We start from the raw sequence: 20,351 nt of genomic DNA on the forward strand, positions 1-20,351 counted from the left end.
GTGTGTGTGTGGAGAGAGGTATAATGCTCTGTTGAGACAAGGACAGTGAGAGAGACAGAAAGAGAGAGAAACAGAAGGGAAAGCGACACACAGAGGGTGTCTGAAATAGACACAGATAACGCAACAAAAAGGGGAAAAGGGATGAGACGGACAAGTGAGAGGCCTCACACACACAAACATGCACACACACACACACACACACACACACACACACACACACACACACACACACACACACACACTATCTGTTCAAGTCTATTGAACCTGTGAATCTCATGGTTTGTATGCATCAGCATAAAGTATGCACATAAGTCTGAGCTCAACACTACACTTGCTCAAAGGAAAATTGATTCTAATTTAGGAATTCCTGCAGTACCGTTTCCATGATCCAAACGCAGGCGATTCTATGTCTCCACGAGCATCTTTCTCATCACTGGCTGAAAGGGATCTGAATTTGAAAGCCATGCTGAAAGCTTAAATTCACTGGGTTTGTTTTAAAGAATTATTCAAGGGTGTGGTCCTGGATGTGTTTCCTGTTCCAAGGATTGTTTTGACATGATGCCCCAGAGCAGAAATTCCTTCTAATTCTGGGATTTGGAGATCAATGCCACTGTGGTTCTGCCCCCTAGCTGCTCTACACACTGACGTGAACCTGAGCTGAGACACAGCAGTGTATGCTAACCTGGAAATATCAGATTATTGCTTATAAGGTGCTAGACACGTGCAAGTGTAGTCAGAGTCAAAATAGTGGGATAAGGATACATTAGTCTGAGTAAAACTTTGAATACAAAGTCCACAGATCCACAGACAATCACATGCACTACCTACTTAATGAGAAATGGTAAACATAGTCATTTAAGGTTGTAAAGATGCCAAGATATGTCCACCGTCTCTGGCTTATTAAAAGATCCAAAAACAGGATGCAGAAGATTGACATCAAACAAACATATCAAAGTTGTCTAATCTCGTGTTTGGACCAAAGCTGCTCTTATGACATGCTTCACACTCAGGAAAACATTGATCGGAGACCGTGGCACAACCAAAACTGCAACTGCATCCAGTGTGCTGGAGATGTCGTTGCCTCTGGAATAGCTGCTTTGAAGACGGGGACCAGGTCTGCGGCTATTAGCTGCCATCTTCAAAGTGATGTTGGTAATAAAACTGCAGTAAGATAGAGTGAGTCTGCTATAAGTTTGCAAATGCATGCAAATGCACCACAGTTGGTGATTGAGTGTGAAAAAATTGCAATGCAGTGCAATCAGTTCAGGTCATTTTTATTTATATAGCACCAAATCCCAACAGCAGTTGCCTTAAGGTGCTGTATATTGTAAGGTAAACACCCTACAAAGAAAACCCAACAATCAAACAACCCTCTTTAAGTAAGCACTTGGCGACATTGGGAAGGAAAAACTCCCTTTTAATAGGAACAAACCTCCAGGAAAACCAGGCTCAGGGAGGGGCAGCCATCTGTTGTGACCGATTTGGGGATCAGGGGAGGAAGACAGAACTGTCACTGGGAAACCACTGATTTGCCATAGTCGTAGGATGGTTGCTTTATTGCTTTTTAAAAAAAAAAAAAAAAAACCCGGCTAGCCTATGGCAGTTACGGAGCCATAGCTTAGTTTAATGATGTCCATCCATCCATCCATCCATCCATCTTCTTCCGCTTATCCGGGGCCGGGTCGCAGGGGCAGCAGCCTAAGCAGGGAAGCCCAGACCTCCCTCTCCCCAGCCACCTCCTCCAGCTTGTCCGGGCCAGCCGAGAGATATGATCTCTCCAGCATGTCCCAGATCTGCCCTGGGGCTAGAGCTGGGCGATATATCGAGTTTTTAAAACATATCGATATATTTTTATACGAGATATAAGATGTGACAATATCGTTTATATCGATATAGTCTATGTTACGTTATAATTATACTTGTGGAGCCGCAAGTTTGCCTCTCTTTCGTCCACTTTCGTCTTTACGCAACGTTACTCGGCCTCGCCTCTCCTTCACTGAACACAAGTCCCCCTCCTCCCCCATCGCTTCACCTGCAGGAAGCGACAAGATGGACACGGCAAATCGCCGTTAACGAGTTAGTGCGCATCGCCCCGTGCGTGGCGCTGGACGGCGTCAACGTGTTAGCTAGCTAACCACGCTAACGAGCTAACCACGCTAACGCCATGCAGCCCAGAGGTGCTGCACGGACTAAAATCCTTTCATTTTCTCAAAAGTTGACAGCGCTCCTTATGTATGAATTCTGGTTGTGCTTGATGGCCGCGAACCGATTTTATGTGGAACACGGCGCTCAGCAATCTGTCAAAAAATGTTTTAGTACGACTTTGATAAGCTACGGAGCTGCACCGCTTGATGGATTGTCGGAGCATTACGGCTGAGCCTCGCGGAGTGATACGTACTGTGCTTCAACGTAATATTACCCTACTGTGTATAAGGACCATAAATGGCACCTGTTATGAGACGTGGTTACGAAGAGGATTTCAAACTCAATGCTGTCAGTCACGCAGTAGAAGTTGGGAACAGAGCAGCTGTGAAATCTGTCTTTGTTATTGTGCTCAGCGTCTTTTAGTTTACATTTTGACTGCACAATTGTGAGCTTTTTGTTATGCACAAAAACAACATTGTTTTCTTTTATTTATGGAGCATTATTATTTAATAAATGCTCATAATTTATTTTTGAGTAAATGTTATGTACATCTGCTCTATGTTAATAAAAGTGCCTGTGTGACATCTGGGACACAGCTTTGACTAAGAACTCTCTTTTTGTTCTTACTTTATGGCTTTAAAAAAATATATCGAGATATATCTTATATCGCCATCCAGCTAAAAAATATCGAGATATGAATTTTGGGTCATATCGCCCAGCCCTACCTGGGGCCTCCTCCCAGTGGGACATGCCCGTATAGACTGTATATAAAAGATGATCATAGATAGCCACCTTGATATCCCCCTTTGGTTTTTAAAGTCAGCATCTCATTTTGTTAATTTTGTTGTCGGCACTGCACATAACAAGCAAATGTGGATCTCTGAGAAAGCAAAGACACTGAAGCCTCATTCAGTAGCGATGTCAATCAAAGTGTAGCCACACCCTACAGCACACCCTGCTCTATTGTCTGCTTCGACTATACATGAAATAACAGTATACAAAACAAACATTGTGTTGTATTCAGTAAATTTTTACAACCTGATCAGTCTCCCCCTGCTGGCCATTAAAAAAAATGACTTTCTCATTGGAATCACTTTTCAGACCCGAAAGCTATATCGACACTTTTTTTTTACAACCTACAGAACCTAATTGACAGAAAATCCAGTGTATGTCTGAGAGCAGCATCACATTTGTGGTTTCAGCACACAATATGTGCTGGATACAGGTTTTTGATTTTGGTCTCCTAACAGTCAGGAGAAGAAACATTCACCGTCACTGCTTTACAATGTAACTTTTCCTGCAAGCACTAATTTCTGTCCTTGCATGTGTTAAACACTCGAGTGAGTAAAGGACAACGCAGCAGTATTTCTGCCGTATCAAAATGAACCATTTTCAGACATTTCCACTAAAATAAAAGTACCCACTGAACTTCTCGCTCTTTCTTATTCGTTATGTGGGTAAAAGGCCCGGCTATTACTGAAACTTTTACAGTATCAGTTACTACCGCATCTCTTTGTAGTGCCAGAGCTAAAGATCACTGCCTTTGCTTCCTTCTCTCTCTTTCTCTCCTCCTCTGTGTGGCTGACTGACAGAAGGGCAGCATAAGCTGAACCGCACACTCCAGCTACAGTCAGCTACAGCAGGAGAGAGAGAGGGAGAGCATGAGGCATGAGGTATGCAGCATTAGATACAGCATCACTGACAGGAGCATGTTTGGGCATCAGATAAAGCTATTTTAGGACGAAACTGTCAATGCATCTCAAAAGACGTGCCAACAGCAATGATCAGAGAAGACCTACATTACGCTGCAGCCTGTCTGGGATGTCAGATGGGATTGGTTTTGCAGTTTTTGAAGAGGTGCAGTGTGAGCAGTCCACACGCCTAAGTCGTTTACACAGAATAAAAAAGGGAGACGTCGGTGAGGGAGAGACGCTGGATGCAGACATACATGTAACTCAGCATCTGTTCAAAGGAAGTTTGTACTCCACTCTTTCACATTAAATGCTGAAACTTAAACATTGCAGCTATTGCCACTGAAACTGTTCAGTTCTGCAAACCTCTGTGTAAATAAGCCCCAATCCAGCTGTGGGCTGAGCTGAAGTGGGAGAAGAGGAGAGCTTATTGGAGCAGCTATGGCAGACTCAATAACATAAATAGTAAGAGAGAACCCAGTCGGTCCTGCCATTTAATCAACATTGGCTCTGCTTTTGGAAGATGGCTCTGCTATCTTTTATGGTGCACGAAGATTTACTGTCTCATAATTTCTCTCACAGCGAGGGATCTGTGCTCCTGCCTTTAAACGTTCGCTGGTACAAAGTCTGAATTAAACCTCGACAACCACTTCCCTAAAAAGACTTTAACTTGTCATTTATTTAATTGCCTGCATTACAGTCAGAAATGGGCACATCATGTGGATTCCACATATTCGTTGTAGCCAGAAATACCAAGAAGTGTGTAAAATTCAGCACATCGCTGCGACTGGCACCGGTAGCCTGGACATCAGTAACCTAGCTGAACAATGTAGCTGGAACACCTGCTCTGTCTTTGTTTTGCTTTATAGCACTAAGTGTCAAACAGACCCAGAACAAATGAATACAGTAAATGCTTATACAGTAATGTGGTGGTATGTTAGTGAATGCCTGCCTGGATTCTAGCTTTCACATATACGTCAGAGACATCTTGTCGTGGCAGATTAAACCCCTGACAAGTGTGATAAGTGTTGCCCTCTGAAACTAACTGTGCCACCCAGCAGATAGCAGCATAAAGGAAATATAGTGTGGGATCATCGTTTGCATCTGCTCCCATTCTTCTCCGAAAATGTAACTACTTATCAGATACTCTTGCTGTCAGTTTGCTGCTGTCTGTTTTTATTGCACAAAAAAATCTCTGTAAAAAACAACATCATCAGCTAGTATCAGCAAAACTCATAAGCCTGGTGCAACCCACAGCTTTATTAGCTATGCTATTGAAAACCTAAAGCCCAAAGCCCTTTTGGATCCCATCATGCTGACAGACAGGGGTAAGGGTGTGTATAAAAGTGTTTGGCTGTGATTGGCTGCCTTCCTTTAGACTTGCTTTTGGATTGGTGTCCGCAGACACACCCCTTGCTAACCCACTTGTCAGCTGCCATTTCTCCTGTCTTCAGTGAAACTTTGCAAGCACCTTTGCTTGCACATCTCCAGCCTCACTGCTGGCTGTGAGTCCTGCTCCGTCGTAACTCATTTGCAGGCGACACTGACATTACTGCATTCACCCAGTGAAAAACATCACCACAGCCAGCAAGCTACAACTAAGGAGAACTTTTGGCCAGTGAGCAGCAGTTTCCTTGAAGGTTTCTATGTTTGAGCGCATACAAGCAGACATGTGAAACCCATCTGACTCCACGCTGCAGGTTGGTGCTGTTAGAGCCACAAGTGTTTCGATAGTCTGACTTTTATTTTGTAAAGTTGTCTCTGTACATCGCCACAGTTGTCTTTAAATTAAACAATCCACATATGCCTCAAGAGTAGCTTTCACTTTTAACACTTTTAAGCTTGAACCATGAAGTAATTCAGATAATTCAAAATTCTTGTAAATAGAGTGTTTATTGAACTATCTGACAAGTTTAAATTAAATATAAATGCATATATATGAGTTTTGATTTGTATCATATTTGCTACATCTGACTTTGTTAAAAATCTGGTGCTTAAAAATGTACTGTGTACTTTATTGTGTTTTTTCAAAGGGGGAAAAAATCACACTGGTGATGCAGAGGTCTCAAAAACTCACAAAACTCACTCTCACTAGCTTCAAAGTACTTTGAGAAACCACTGAACCGTCAGTGAATTTCTTCTTTATAAAAACATATCAAATGGTTGATTTGGCCACTCTGCAAGTGTTTGCTAACTCTCTGATGCATTTTTTTTGTGTTTTTTTCAGCCTAATGATGGCCTCCTTCGCTTACATTTGGTGACTTAAACTGCAAATCCACCAGGCCATGAAACTGTGTGTTAGTCAGCTGTTCAGTTACGTTCAACCTCTGTATAAAGATAACTGTAATTCCTAAACTGTTATTGCAATACTTTTGTTAAACCCTCTGAATTAAATCAGAAAGCTCGACTTGATGTAAAATCCACTGTGGTGGCGTACAGGGGTGTATGATCTGAACTGTGTAATATTTTGTCTGTTTTAAATCAGGTCCTAAATCAACTTCACCGCAGCAGATTTTATAAAGCTTTAAGGCTACTGCACTGTCAATAAAAAATATACGTGTTTCTTTAACCTCTCATTAACCTCTCATATATTCCACTCGTGTGTCAATCTCATCCAGTCCTGGAAAAGAAACAAAATTGATGAGGGACGTAACGGAAACAGTGGACATTCAGAGACTACGAGTTGCTACGGTGAATCTATAGTGTCGCCACACACTCTGGAGAGTCTAATTAGGTTGGGGTTCTTCATGTAATTTAGGCTCTTATTGTGTGTGTAGTTGTCGTGTGAGCCTCTGCGTGCGCGCACTTATGCTACTCATGTTGAGAGAACGTAGATCTGTTTGGACAGTCACACTCCGGAGACTCAACTTTCTTATACATGGACACAAACGCAGGCCTCACTTATGTCGTGAGGACTAAATCAGCCCTAGATGAATCGCCATCATGTGGAGCAACATACTTTAGGTTGAAGGTGAGGTTAGGTGGAGGTTTAGGGCAAATATAGTTGTCGTGGTTAACAACAGAGAATAGGTCAGTGTAATGTCCTCTGGAGACATGGAGACACATCAGCGCGTGCGAGAATGTGCGCACACATGAGAGGTGAATCAGCTCATAAGTGGGTATCTCCTCTCCTGAGCTTATCCCTGCCTGGAAAATGTGTTCAGACTGATTGCAACAGCACTGTCATTAATAAATGACTGGATAATTTTAGCATGTCATGGAGGTAAAAATAGAACCTCCATGCACCCTTTGTTGAGACATCTGAGCTAACTCCTGTTAGGCTGCAACACTACAGATACACAGACACACAAGCCTGGAAAATAAATGTCACATTTTAAGATTACATGTTTCTAAAGGTTTTTTTGTTTGTTTTTTTAAAACCCTCATTTTTTAAAAAGGAGACCCTTAAAAGGTTTTACGCTGGTGCTCATTTGAGAGAAATGCGTGGCTCTCACTGAAGATCTTATTCTCTATTTTAGAGGCTGAATTACTACTTCCTGTCTTTGTAGTTCTTCGCTTCATGGCTGCCAGATGCTTTAACAATAACTGAGGCTATTGTAGTTACAGCTTCTCAAAGGCAGCGAAGCATGTCAGTGCTGAAAACAAAGGTGCAGTGGCTCACAAAGAACATTCAGCCAAAAAAAAGAAACTCATTATTGTGTTTTTAAGCGTTATGTTCAAAGTAGATTGAATATACATTACAACATTCATAAGTCACACCATGTGAGGTCATAACTGAGCTGAAGCTGATTTCCAGAGCTCTGCTGTAGAGGGGGGAAAGGCTTTTCCATTATCTTAAAGAAATAAACAGCAATAATAAAATAAAGAGAGACAAAAAGTGCAGACTATCAAACTTGTGGCCCTCTCTGGTTAAACTCCCCAGAACAAAGGGCCACCGCAGCCTCTGTTGTTTGTAGAGACAAGAACAAACCACGATTTTTTTTTTAAATGTTAAAAACTGGCAGCAAGTTTTAGAGATTTTAAACTGCCATCACCGCCCACGTACTGTCACTGCAGTCCACACAGACACTGTGGAGACTTTCGCCACAATTTCTGAAGGAGAAAAAAAAGGCGTCAGATGTGACAGATCTAACACTGGCTGAAGGCTCCGATGCAAAGTTTGGAAAGGAGGTTAGTTCAAGACGAGGCTGCTGTCCCCGATTCCCATCACATTCTGGGCCTAACTTTCTGCCTCACTCACACAGGAGCGACACGACAAGAAGAGCCGCTGGCTTTTCCGCCGGTGCGTTTCACCTTAACGCAGCACATGTAGGCTACCGTGAGGATGACACGATGCAGGTCCTGGGCTTCATGCTGCCGTTTGGGTCATAACCGGTGGAGAGGGAGGAGGGTGGTGGTGGTTACTTAGGTTTAACTAACCATCTCTCATTTTTTATTTTTTATTTTTTGGACACACAGACAGATTACGCGACACACACACATTCCCCTGACATGCCTCTCATATATTATGGGTGACCGGGTTATGGAAAACTGAGGTGTCAATCGCTCATATGTGTGTGTGTACGCTGACACACTGTATGGACTGGGAACGTGCATGCGCAGCCAGAGTGCTGGATGTCTCCCTTACATCACCATGGCAGTTTCAGTGGCCCTTATAGTGCGCTGTGAGTGGATGGCAGGTATGAGGGGAAAGCCTTAAACTTACCGCAGTCCTCGCACAACACTCTCTCAACATCCTTCTTCGACTCCGGCTCGCTGGCGTCCACGGGGGCGTACGATGCCTTGAATACCAAGGGCTCGGCGGTGGGGTCCATGAAAAAGATATATCTGTGGTCCTTCTCCACCGTGGTGCACGGGGCCTCGGAACCGAAGTCCCCGACGGTCACGAGCTGCTCCCTCTCGAGGCCGCCGCTGTTGACGGGCCACACATCCAGCACCTTGACATTCACGCTGTAGGGCTCCCGGGAGGAGACGTTCTCCGGGGAGGAGCGCACCTCGCCCTCGATGACCACGGCTGATCTGTACGCCTGGTCCTGGAGGGAGTTGAGACTCGGGGCGTAACAGGCGAAGGAGACCCCGATGACCAGCATGGAGAAATGCACTGGATCAAGCCTCATGCCGTCAGCCTGTGCTGTGCTGCAGTGCTGCTGGGCGGCGGAGCGAGCTGGAAGAGAGAGACGGCGGCGAACGGGCTCCGGCAGAGCAGGCAGGGCAGAGCGGCAGACCTTGTGGAAGTGTCCATGCCATCTGTGTCTGCCGCTGCTTTCCCCATACGGCTGCTGGCGTCGGATGGGGGGGACACAGCAGCCTAGGAACCGGAAACGGCCCGCTTCTGCATGCTTAAAAATGTGATTGCTGCATTCTCCTTCACCAACCACCCTCCCCCCTCTTATCTCCCCTTTTCCTGAAAGGCAAAACAAGACTCGTAAATTAGTCTCCTCTCGAATCCAGGGCTGAAACCTCTCTTTCTCTCTCTCGCTCTCTCTCTCTCTCTCTCTCCAGCTAATAGGCTAGCATCGCATGGGTGGGCGCATTGCCTCTTTGGAAAGAAAAAAAAAGCGACTTGCGCGTACAGGGGAATCACAAGAAATGATATGCTGTGCTCCACGCACACGCAGTATCGGCTCCTTTATCCACTTATATATCGTCAAGAGTCCCAGTGTTGCAAATCCGTTAGTCAGGAAGCAAAAAAATTCAAATTAAAAAAAGGGGGGAAATCAACAAACCCCCTACCGCGGAGAGGTCCAACGGACAGGATGAGAGAGCAGCGGTTATCCGGTGAGGCGTTGCAACAGTAGCGCGCACCCTCCAGCCGCGTCCCCTGCGCCCCTCATCAAACGCGAGCGGCTTACGTGAGCAAACATCACCTGCCCGGTCAACGGCGTCGCCTCGCCTCGCCACGTCCTGCGCAAACACCCTAATGACCCGGGCACCCACCGGCCCACCGGCACGGACCCAACCGGCGTGTGAGCATGCCGGCAGACTCTGTTTGAAAAAAAAAAAACAAAACCCAAAAAACAAAACCTCTGCGGGGTGGGTGCAGGAGAAATCACGCACGCGGTGCACAGGCACACCACATCAGCAGCGCGGAGTTGCGTCTGTAGCCAAGCCCTGCACGGCGCCTACTGTGGATCTCCGGTGCAAGAGGTGCAAGAGAGGCTATAGGCGACTGCTACACACACACACACACTGCGGATAGCTGTTGCGATGACTAACGCTGCGAAATTCTCTCAATGGATTCCACGGCATGTAGAGGCGAGCGGGAGCTTCGGAGCTGAGCTCTCTGAGCTGTTAGATGGCCCCTCTGGAAAATATATCTGCTTCTGCAAAGCACGCCCGAATCCCGCTTTTATGTTCAGCGCTGTTTTTGCGAGTCATTACACTTCACAAATGTCGCCTTGCAGTTTTGCCGACTCCTGTGGCAACACGTGGTAGCAACAGTTACCAGAAAATGCGGGTGTTATAATAGAAAGACACAAATATTTTCGCCAATCTGGCTTAGATACAGTGAATAAAGCCTCATTTTCCACTGAATACGCATCCACCAATGAAATGAGACCCCTTTACAAAGTGCTGAGGTTTTTTGGGGGTTTTTTTTATGTTGACCATAAGTATCCCCTCCCAGTCTCTGCCTCCATCAGCCAAGCCATTCATAAGATTTGCCTTTCCCTCCCTGTCAGGAGCTGTGCGACCTTCGTTAGAGGTCAGAAAGACTTTTTGTAGTCCATACAGAGGAAATCAGAAACTATAATGTCACATAGGGGACACTTGGACAGTTTTCATATCTCCATATATATATATATATATATATATATATATATATATATATATAGAGAGAGAGAGAGAGAGAGAGAGAGAGAGAGATAAAGAAAATGTATATAGCCATTTCATCTGAGCATGGCCTCATCTTCCCCTCATCACCAGGGTCAGGGGCCTGCCTCTGTCCATGGTGCTGGACAGCTTTATTTCTCTGTCCAAGCAGGAAAACCACATCCCTGTTCATACATTATTTTCACATGGAGCCAGGAGTGAAGCCGGAGTGCCACTGATCTCTGTGGTTTTAGATGTGCTCAGTCGAATGTTTAGATTGCTCCACATTTTTGCAGTTGTTTCACCCAGCTCACAGAACTGGATCAGCCAATCTCTGATCTATCCTATGACCCATGCCCCACATCATCCCTCCCCACCTACAACCCACATACACAAGGATCAGTCTCTCCTTGATCTAGTCAACTTGGAAGCCCTCGTTCAGAAAGCTCGCATGCAATTTTGGGAATTGTTCTAAATTAGCCTTGAAAACAAATCATTTGTTGACCAAGCAAAGTGGAGTGAAAATGATTCCTGCTGTTCACTGGCCAGGGGCAGCCACCACCAACTGCCTTCACAACCTCCCTGAACTCGAGCAAAGGGGGGCACGTTTGTCGCTACATCAGCACTTCAGCAGGGTGCTGATGAGGTCGCTTGAACTTCCCTGTCATGATACACTAATCGTAACAACCCAGCAGTCATTTTGGTAAATGGTAAATGATCTGGTTCTTATATATAACACTCTTCTACTCTACCTGATCACTCAAAGCACTTTTTTTTTTACAGTTCTTGTAGGGAATATGCTTTTCTGTACTTGACACACATTTCTTTGTAGCTGCCCTAGCCACCCTTTATTTTATGTGAGATTACATCAGTGTCACTCTGCAAAGACAAAGCATAAACCTCCTGTTTTATTCATTTAAGTGCAAGTTTAGAAAAAAAAAAACAATTAAACGGTTGCGAATAAAACACAAGAGGTGGTCTTTTTTCATACTTGGTCTACTGATATAAATTATATATTCCAGAGATTATTAGGTCAAACCCCATCAAGTCTCTCCATCTTGTCCTTCTTCAGGTCTGCTACACGGGCACTTGTTGTGTTTACTGCTATTATGACATTTAATAGCATTGATATGATGACATTGCTTTTACTTAACATATGGAAGATGCTCAGACATGAAGATGTGACATGCCTTTGATACAAGCAATAGTCATATCATTTCTTCCATTGCTTTACTGCGTAACTTTTAACAATGCTGTAACTCAGTTACTTCATATAGTTTTTATAATTACCATTATATGACACTTTTCTATGAACACAATTATACTGGAGATCCCAGTGAAAAGCATGTAGTTCCACCGGTGAACTATTTACTGAATTCATGTTTCCCGTAGCTCCTAATTATTAGGGACAGGGATTGGAGGAGTTATGGATGCAGCGTGAGCATGTGGATTGCAGGTGGGATAAAACTAATTTAACAATAAAGGAAAGGTTGTTTTCACAAAGGTTATCATAGTCAACTAAAACTAAAATTCAAACTAGATGTGAAAAAACATTTTAGTCGACTAAAATTAAAAAAAAAAGGCTCTTGAAAAATATTAAGACTGAAACAATTGTGTCAACTTTCAAAACTAAAAACCAATAAAAATGAGACTTTGTTGGTGTTTATTGAGACTCTGTTTGTGAGTCTGCTGCTTTCAAGTGTCTGTGTTTTTATTGTCACTTCTGCAATGACTTCCTAAATCCTGTCTCTGACATGTGCCCTCCACACAGCATATATTACAAAGACTACAATGAACACAGAAACAAAAAAAAAACTACAATTGAACATTTTCAAACAATAAAAGCTAAACAGAACTTCACTCTTACTGAAACTAAACTGGCTTAAAAGAAAAAAAAATCAAAATCAAAATGAAATCAAAACTAGTTAGACAATACAAAACTGTAATGACTCTGGTTTTCACACATTATGGCTCATTCTATTCCACTAATTTGATACCTAGAATTTTGCAGTGGTGATTGTCTCGTGGACCCCAAACAGTAGTGCTTGTGTTTGTGGGGGTCACCGGGCTATTTATTTTGCCCATATAAAGCGCTAAGTGTCAGGCCTTGAAGTGAATTCCAAGAAAATCAGAATCTTAAAGGCTCCCACTGATAGAGGAGAAAATCATTATCAGAAGTGCTGCCAAACACTCGTGTCACCATGTGTGCCAATAAATGTATAGCAACAGGTTTTTCTTCCCTTTAACTTTTTTTTTAAGCCCTTCAATGTCATTTCCCATTGAGAGAAACAGAGACACACCAGCGTGTCCAATCACAGGCTAATGATTCACGGTGCTTCGCAGTGCATCAAAATCCCACGCAGCCACCATCGACTGTTCATTCAGAAATTTCTTTTTCACCCCGCTCTCCCTTCCCCGCATCTCCTTCCGTGCGGGTTCGCTGTCCGTGGTGCTGAAACCCCCAAAACGACTGTCCATGGTGCCGAAACACCCGACCCAGTAACCACCAGGTAGGCTAAGCCTTTGTCTGCGCCCTGCTCTTAGCTGTGTTTGACACAGGTTTCAAACCCCGTGATCTTCATTTGCTTAGACCCGCTTATTTATGTAAACACATTTGTCTGTGAGCTCGGCTGCGGAGTTTTAGGCTTTCATTTGCAGTATGCGACTATTTTAACGGCTTAAAATGTAAATTCTGCGAAACGTTGCAAAAACCGCGCGGGGACCTTGAACGCAGCCCGCTCGGAGTACTACAGTAACACCACACTACAGTTACTTTCATTTTTTCACCCTCTTCTCCTCTCTCGTCTCGCGATAGAGCGGCGGAGCGGTTTGACGGGCAGTCGAGGTTGCAGCAGGCAGAGGGAGACGGTGGAAGGTAAAGCAGGGAGGCAGCATCATGGCGGACAGAGACAGTGGCAGTGACCACGGAGGGCCCACCGCAGGCCCCGGCTCGCTGCCTCCGGGCGCAATGGGCGCCATGTCCCGGCTGCAGCACGACACCGAGGAGCTCGCCTCGAAGCGCGTCGACATCCAGAACAAGCGCTTCTACCTTGACGTGAAGCAGAATGTTAAAGGCCGCTTCCTAAAGATAGCCGAGGTCGGGGCTGGGGGAAACAAGAGCCGCCTCACTCTCTCCATGTCTGTCGCCGTGGAGTTCCGCGACTATCTCGGGGACTTTATCGAACATTACGCCCAGCTGGGCCCGACCAACCCGGACATAGTGCAGGATGAGCCCCGGCGGGCGCTCAAGAGCGAATTCCTGGTGCGGGAGAATCGGAAATATTACATGGATCTGAAAGAGAACCAGAGGGGGCGGTTCCTGAGGATCCGACAGACCGTTAATCGGGGGCCCGGATTGGGAAGCGCGCAAGGCCAGACCATCGCTCTGCCGGCGCAGGGTCTCATCGAGTTCCGCGACGCTTTAGCCAAACTCATCGACGACTACGGCGTGGACGAGGAGCCGGCGGAGCTCCCGGAGGGCACCTCGCTCACTGTCGACAACAAGCGCTTCTTCTTTGACGTGGGCTCCAATAAGTACGGGGTGTTCATGCGGGTGAGTGAGGTGAAGCCCACGTACCGGAACTCCATTACGGTTCCCTGCAAAGTGTGGTCCAAATTCGGTAACACCTTCTGTAAATATGCGGAGGAGATGAGGAAGATCCAGGAGAGGAGTAGAGAGAAAAGGGCCTCGGAACTGCTACCTGAGGGCCCGCACGGCGGAGACGACGGCGACGATGACTGACGCGGATTTTAGGAGAGCTGACATGAAACAACCGAGACAACGTTGGACTCTGAAGAGAAAAAAAACAACCCAGACTTTTAACTGTAAAATAGAAAGAGAATCTACAAGGGAATCACCCCACACACACAACCTCCACAGACATGGCAGCACCTCTGCTGTCTCCTCGCTCATTTTACTGGATGTCACCCCACTTACCACCCATGTAACAGTAAGCCGCTGCTATCAAGGACTGAACTGTAAGATATGAACCGTTTCCTACTTGATTTAAGTGACAATGAACAGAGTGTTTATATCTCTATCGATGACAGATTTTGCACACATCAAAGCTATTTCACAAAAAAAAATGTTTAAGTGTTTTAAAAACTGGTAATAGACCTAAGATTTAATCAAAATAAAACCAGAGGTTTAGAGTATAAAGTCTTCATGGAGAAGGAATATTTGACATCAGCACAAAGAGGATATATTATGGACTTTATGAAACCAAAATCCGAATCCAGATGTATAGTTTATTATAAAGGTACGCAGAATAAATATGGCAATGCTCAATGAGTTGCAGAAGGCAGCACTGCAGGCCTTGTAAACACCTGTCAGCATGCGTGTAGGCACATGTTTTGAAAAGAAGTTGGCAAAGTAGGCTGTAGTCTCTAATTTGGCCTAAACGTAGTCGGCTAATGGAAGCATTTCTCTCATGCCATTATGGAAAAGGTTGAGACACAAACCTAAATAGCCTATGTGCGCCTCAAACAAATGGGTTAAACCTATCTCTGAGCTACTCTATTGAATATCAACCCTCTTGCACCATGTCCACATAAACTTAAATGAAAAAAGTGCTAACTTAGATGTACTAATTATGATTTTGTGAATCAGCTGTAAAAAAAATTCCTTATTAAGATGCCCACGTTTTCTGTGGGATTTTTTTCTTTACGTTGTTGTTTTTTCTTTTTTCTTTTCCTCAAGGTGGTGGGGGATGCAAAAGGATATTAAAAAAGGTCCATATGTGGGAGCGCAAGGCGCAGAAACAAACAGACAAAAAAAGACGCGTCAGCGCAGCGCGCGGCGAGGCAACGCATCCTCTCTGACGTCATTACGACCCGTGCCTTATACACTCCACTCGTTTACGTGTTCTCACGTGGATGGTCTGTGACCTCGACCGCTGTATGTTTTCATTTACGAGTGCTGTTATGTAGGCAGAAATATATACTCACCAGGGCTGTGGGATTCACACCCCTGCAGTGCATGGAGCATGCGTGGCAACACCAAAAGTAAAGCTGAAAGGCTGCTAGGAGCCGGGGGCAGGGGGTGGGTCCAGTTGTGTTCTTGGGTGTTGTTGGCACTTTGGGGGCTATGCATGTTGTGCTATGGCGCAACATGGAGCCCAGAATCCCTAGCCGCACCCCTGGCTCAACGGACTGATCGGTGCCTCCCGAGATCTCACTGAGTGTGCGCGAGCGTGGAAAGTAAGCTGGAAATGTTATGGGTGGCTTTGCTCACCATATGCACCATGATGTTAAAAAGAAAAACAAAAAATGAAAAAAACAGCAACAACAACAAAAATATATAAATACAATAAAAATAAAAAAACGAAAACCCAGGAGCGGCTGGATGAGGCTTATTTGTCAGAGCTGAGATGGATGCTGTTAAAGAGCCAGGCAGTCAGCCAGCCAGGCAGGCCAGCCGGCCGGTCCCATGCAGTCAGTACGAATGCGGTCCAGCGGATGTAGAGGCCTATCAGTGCAGGGCCGAGGCAGTGTCTATCTCTTTATGGTGCTACAGCCCCTTGATCGCTCCTTGGGGGCCTCGCCGCTCAGAATATGTCACTTTTGCATTGTTATTCTGATGCTTCTTTTTTTCCCCTTTCCTCCACAGTATGTCGTCCAAAACGTGTCAGGTTTCCCCTCCCAGCCAGAGACGAAGCCACTGACTAGTGTAGGACATTTTATATTAGTGTGCAATATTGTGTACATGCCAATCGTGGCATTGTATCACGTGTATAGACGAAAAAAATGTATAGGCTATGTGATCAGTAGATATTTGAAAGCATGATGATGAAGTGGATGCATCGCATTATATTTCCAAAATGTGAAGACTTTTACTTCTCGAGGTGAAAAAAGTCAGACTCGTTGTGAGTTTTTTTTTAATTGTTTTTCTTCCTGTCACTTTCTGTAAACCAGTAGGCTGCCTTGTCTGTCTCTCAGTGCGCGTAGACTAGCTCGGGTATTTTACGTCCTCCCTTAGGAAAACGAAAAAAAAGTTCTCCTCCAAACACACAACACAGACCGTCAACAACCTCTGACTGTCTCCATGTTGGCCCTTCTACACTAAGCTTGAATAGTATCTTGGGACTTGGGTCCAGGGGTGGCTGGCATACACACACATACACGCACGCACAGACACACACATACTCTCCCCCTGTTAAGGCCTCTTGTTGATATCTGAGTGTTTGGGAGGCCTCTGAAGTGTTTTGAATTGTGTCTAGAACTGCACAAGGCCTCCTGTCATTAGGAGAAAGAGAACTGTGTGCTTGGAGCCTGAGTGCGAGCCCTCGCTCACCTGGGACTGCAGTACAGGTGAACCGCAGTTTGACTTAGGCTTTTCTGGGGTTTCAATCGAGCCGGGTGATAGCGATCAGCCAAAGGACAGAGGAGTTTGTTGTTGTTTTCATGGCGAGGATCACAATCCCCTCTGATGTGGGAAGACTCTTGTCGCAGTCTCGCTCCCTTTCCCAGGCGTTAAAAAAAGGCTTGTTGCTTGTGCACTATTCATCACTTAGGACGTGTAGTCCATCCCTTCATTTTGACTCAGCTGACTCAGCCCTGCACTGAGGTCCTGCTGAACTCTCAGTGTGTTAAATACGACTGAGCCTGTCGGTGTGGCATGCCACCTAGCTGACGGGAAGGGAACACTTTAGAGGCCTCAGCTGGATAAAAGCGGCTAAAAGCGAGGCCTACCGTGTATGTAGGAGAGCTGAGGCCAGGCCGAAAGCAGAAGTCCCCGGAGCACACTTGGGCTCCTAAGGTGTCACAAGTTCAATCCTTAGTTTTAAAAGCTGATTTGTGTCTGATTGGCTGCGTTTGTGATGGCAGGAGAAGAAAAAAAGGTTCCAGAAAATCCCATCTGTTCACCACAGGACTGTTTCTGGCCCACGTTTGTCTCAGTGACAGTGAAAGGCCCGATGAAGCCTGGCACTGCACTGTAAGGGCTTACCAGCAGCAGCAGCAGCCTGCCACAACCTTCCAACCCGGCTGCAGACAGATCGAGTTAGGACCTTTCTCTCTGGAAATCTCTTCCACTTCTTACAGAGATGATTATATTTCCTCACACTGCCCTCAATACAAAAAACATTTATTTTCATTGAATGCACGTACAAACCACCTATGACTATGTGCCCAGAAAAGCACATCTGAGGTCAACCTGAGTTCATCTTGAGGTCACCGCGAGTCTGAAGTCACTGTGGTGATACAGCACTTATTCCCCAAAGTGTTCTAGCTTTAGCCTGACTGACTTTAATCATGTCTGCTACATGCTAAGACTGGAAATACGACGCTTCCTTTCTCTTTTTCTCTAATGGCCAAATATGAGGAGAGCCTGAACATGCTCATAGAGTTCACTTTGTGAATGCCTCACTCTGTGAAACGCACACATTGTTCGCTTCTTTTTTTGTTTTCAAAAAAGATTTAAACATGTGTTCTTTTGTTTTCTCCAGGTGCTACTGGGTCGGTTGTGTTTTTAGCGTTGAACGTGGCTTTTTCGGGTCTTTGTCTGAAGCGTACTTCCGGTGCGATCAAACCTGATTTTGTGAGACCTTTACCTGGAGTCACCTCGCAACCACGTTGTGCCCACATCTACACAGTCATCCATCTCTAGGACTTAAATGCAGCATGGTAGGCGGATGCCGTTCGTCTCGTTTTCTGTGTCAGCGGACGTGATGGTGTGCCGTCTTCGGGTGGCTCCGGACGGGTTGGATGTGCATGAGCGATGCTGCTCTGTGCTTGTTAGCGCCGTTTCAATTATTTTCTCCACAGCAGCAGCCATCATAGTGATCTCTAACCATGATGTTAACCGAACTTTCGCCCGCAGTATTCATTTGTCAGATTTGACTTAAGTGTGCCGTTTTCTTTCGTTGATCAGACTACAGGTAACCAGACCATTCCTGGTCAGACTGAGGAGAGGTTAAGTTGTAGATGCAGCGATATCTACTTGCTGCACGCACCTCAGTGTCAGATTGCTAGGATGGCTCCGCTGTAGGTGGGAAACAAACCGTCTATATGACGGTTTAACAGAAAACTTCCACAAATGAAACGCGGCTGCCGGCTCGCGCCTCCACCAGACTATACGAGTACTAACTAAAAAAACAAAAAAAGTAAAGAACTGACTGAACTTCTGTTAAGGTGTTCAAAACAACCAAATGTGCTCTGTTTCTGGTTTCCAGTGTTGTAGTCTTTCATTGGCCATTCGGACTTTCTGGTTAATCACACAACCAATCGCAGCCTCTGGTCAAAGCCAAGCACTATATGACTCATTAGAAAACCACAGACAGAGGAGCTCATTCAGCATGTCTTCTGTTTGCACACGCACCGAGCAGTAGGGTCCACCGTGTTCGCAGACTGTAAAAGCTACTGTTGTGTATAGTTCTTGAAGACGTCCTTGAAGCTGTTCTGGAGATGTTGGGTTAAATGGATCCTGGATTTTTAAGGGGGTGGGGTCAATGCACAATGAACATATCCCATTGTCACCGTTTGGTCTCAATCCCTTTACCATCCCCATAAGAGATAATATGTTGTATCTTTCGAAAATATTTTATCTGTGGCGTGTGTGTGTGTGTGTATATATATATACATATATATATATGGTTTGTTATATATGATGCTCCTCCTTTCAGAAAAATATAACATGTAAACAGGAAAAACATTGCTGTTTTTTTCCTTTGTATTTTATACTTACAGAAAGCATTGAATAAAAATGGATAAATACTTGCACTTTAGATATATTAAGAAAAATAAAAATCTGCATATTATTTTTGATAGGGATCTCACATTTAAAGAGTATAAATTACAGGCTTTGTGACTATTGCTGGACAGAGATGTATTGAGTTCTACTTATTGAAGTATATTTTGTCTGTGTCAGAAGGTTTACTAAAGTAAATTGCATGATAAAGTAGTGCTACACCGATATTGTTTTTTTTTGTTCGTTTTGTTTTGTTTTGTTTTTTTAGTTGATAAAATGTCTGAAAACTGTGATAACGACCCTCTTGTATCATGTTTAACCTCTCCTCACCCATTCTAGGATATTTCTTACTGAAATATGGCCTTTTCCTGACTATATGACGATGGTGCTTACTTTGGCTTTGACATCGAGCTCATCCTATACATCTCGACATCATCATCATAATTCGCGTCCTTACACTCCATTCCTTTCTGTTATGTACTCTCACTACCTTATTAAATTTCCGTTGATGGCAAAAAAATAAAACAAAGGTGTGCTGTTTTGTACATTGCTGTTTGTTTTAATGTTGAGGGAGCTTTGTTGTCTGAAAAATGACTAATGGCGCAATAAAATGTCATTCCACATGTCCTGGTCTCTGCATAGCTGTCTTTAACTTCACAATGGTCAGTTTTTTAACAGACCCGGGCTCGATGAACCCCAACCAGCAGGAATTGCTGACTGAATTCAATATACTATTACCAAAGTTATTAGTTTCTTTTTTTTTTAAGAAAATCTGCCAAGTTTCTATGCACAACGAGAAAGACAATATACACTGATCAGCTGCGACATTAAGTTACCCTTGTTCATTCTACCCAAAGAAGCTCTCACCTATTCGGACAGGAAGCTGGACCTCTCACGGTGTCCCGGCAGGGTGGTGCCTCTATCAGTCAGGCTCATTTATGCACATCCTGCCACTGTGTGATCAGATTGGGATCAGGAAAAGTCAGCACCTTTGACTCCCTGTTGTGTTTTCCAGGCTTTCATGGGCTGTATTTGGAGCGTGCTGGGGCACATGTTGT

The 20,351-nt window shown here is 44.7% G+C and overlaps 2 protein-coding genes across 3 annotated transcripts in view; one reads left to right on the forward strand and one right to left on the reverse strand.

Moving 5' to 3' along the window:
• Positions 1 to 10,366, reverse strand: part of nrg2b (neuregulin 2b) — a 73,607-nt gene extending 63,241 nt beyond the window's left edge. Inside the window, exon 1 of one of the 2 annotated variants that reach the window (XM_026187021.2) lies at positions 8,503 to 10,366. In XM_026187021.2, the coding sequence (XP_026042806.1) occupies positions 8,503 to 8,914 (412 nt within the window). In that variant the 5' untranslated portion in view covers positions 8,915 to 10,366. The remainder of the gene's footprint in view (positions 1 to 8,502) is intronic. The other variant, XM_026187027.2, reaches the window with a different exon arrangement.
• A 347-nt stretch (positions 10,367 to 10,713) lies between these two features.
• On the forward strand, positions 10,714 to 19,916 carry purab (purine-rich element binding protein Ab). The gene is made up of 2 exons (XM_080306324.1): positions 10,714 to 14,585; positions 15,307 to 19,916. Exon 1 carries the CDS (start codon positions 13,504 to 13,506, stop codon positions 14,347 to 14,349), a length of 846 nt encoding a protein of 281 aa, XP_080162450.1. The 5' UTR covers positions 10,714 to 13,503; the 3' UTR covers positions 14,350 to 14,585; positions 15,307 to 19,916.
• The last annotated feature ends 435 nt before the right edge of the window (positions 19,917 to 20,351 follow it).

The sequence above is a fragment of the Astatotilapia calliptera genome, chromosome 2, assembly GCF_964374335.1.
Source record: "Astatotilapia calliptera chromosome 2, fAstCal68.1, whole genome shotgun sequence".
Taxonomy (NCBI): Eukaryota; Metazoa; Chordata; class Actinopteri; order Cichliformes; family Cichlidae; genus Astatotilapia; species Astatotilapia calliptera.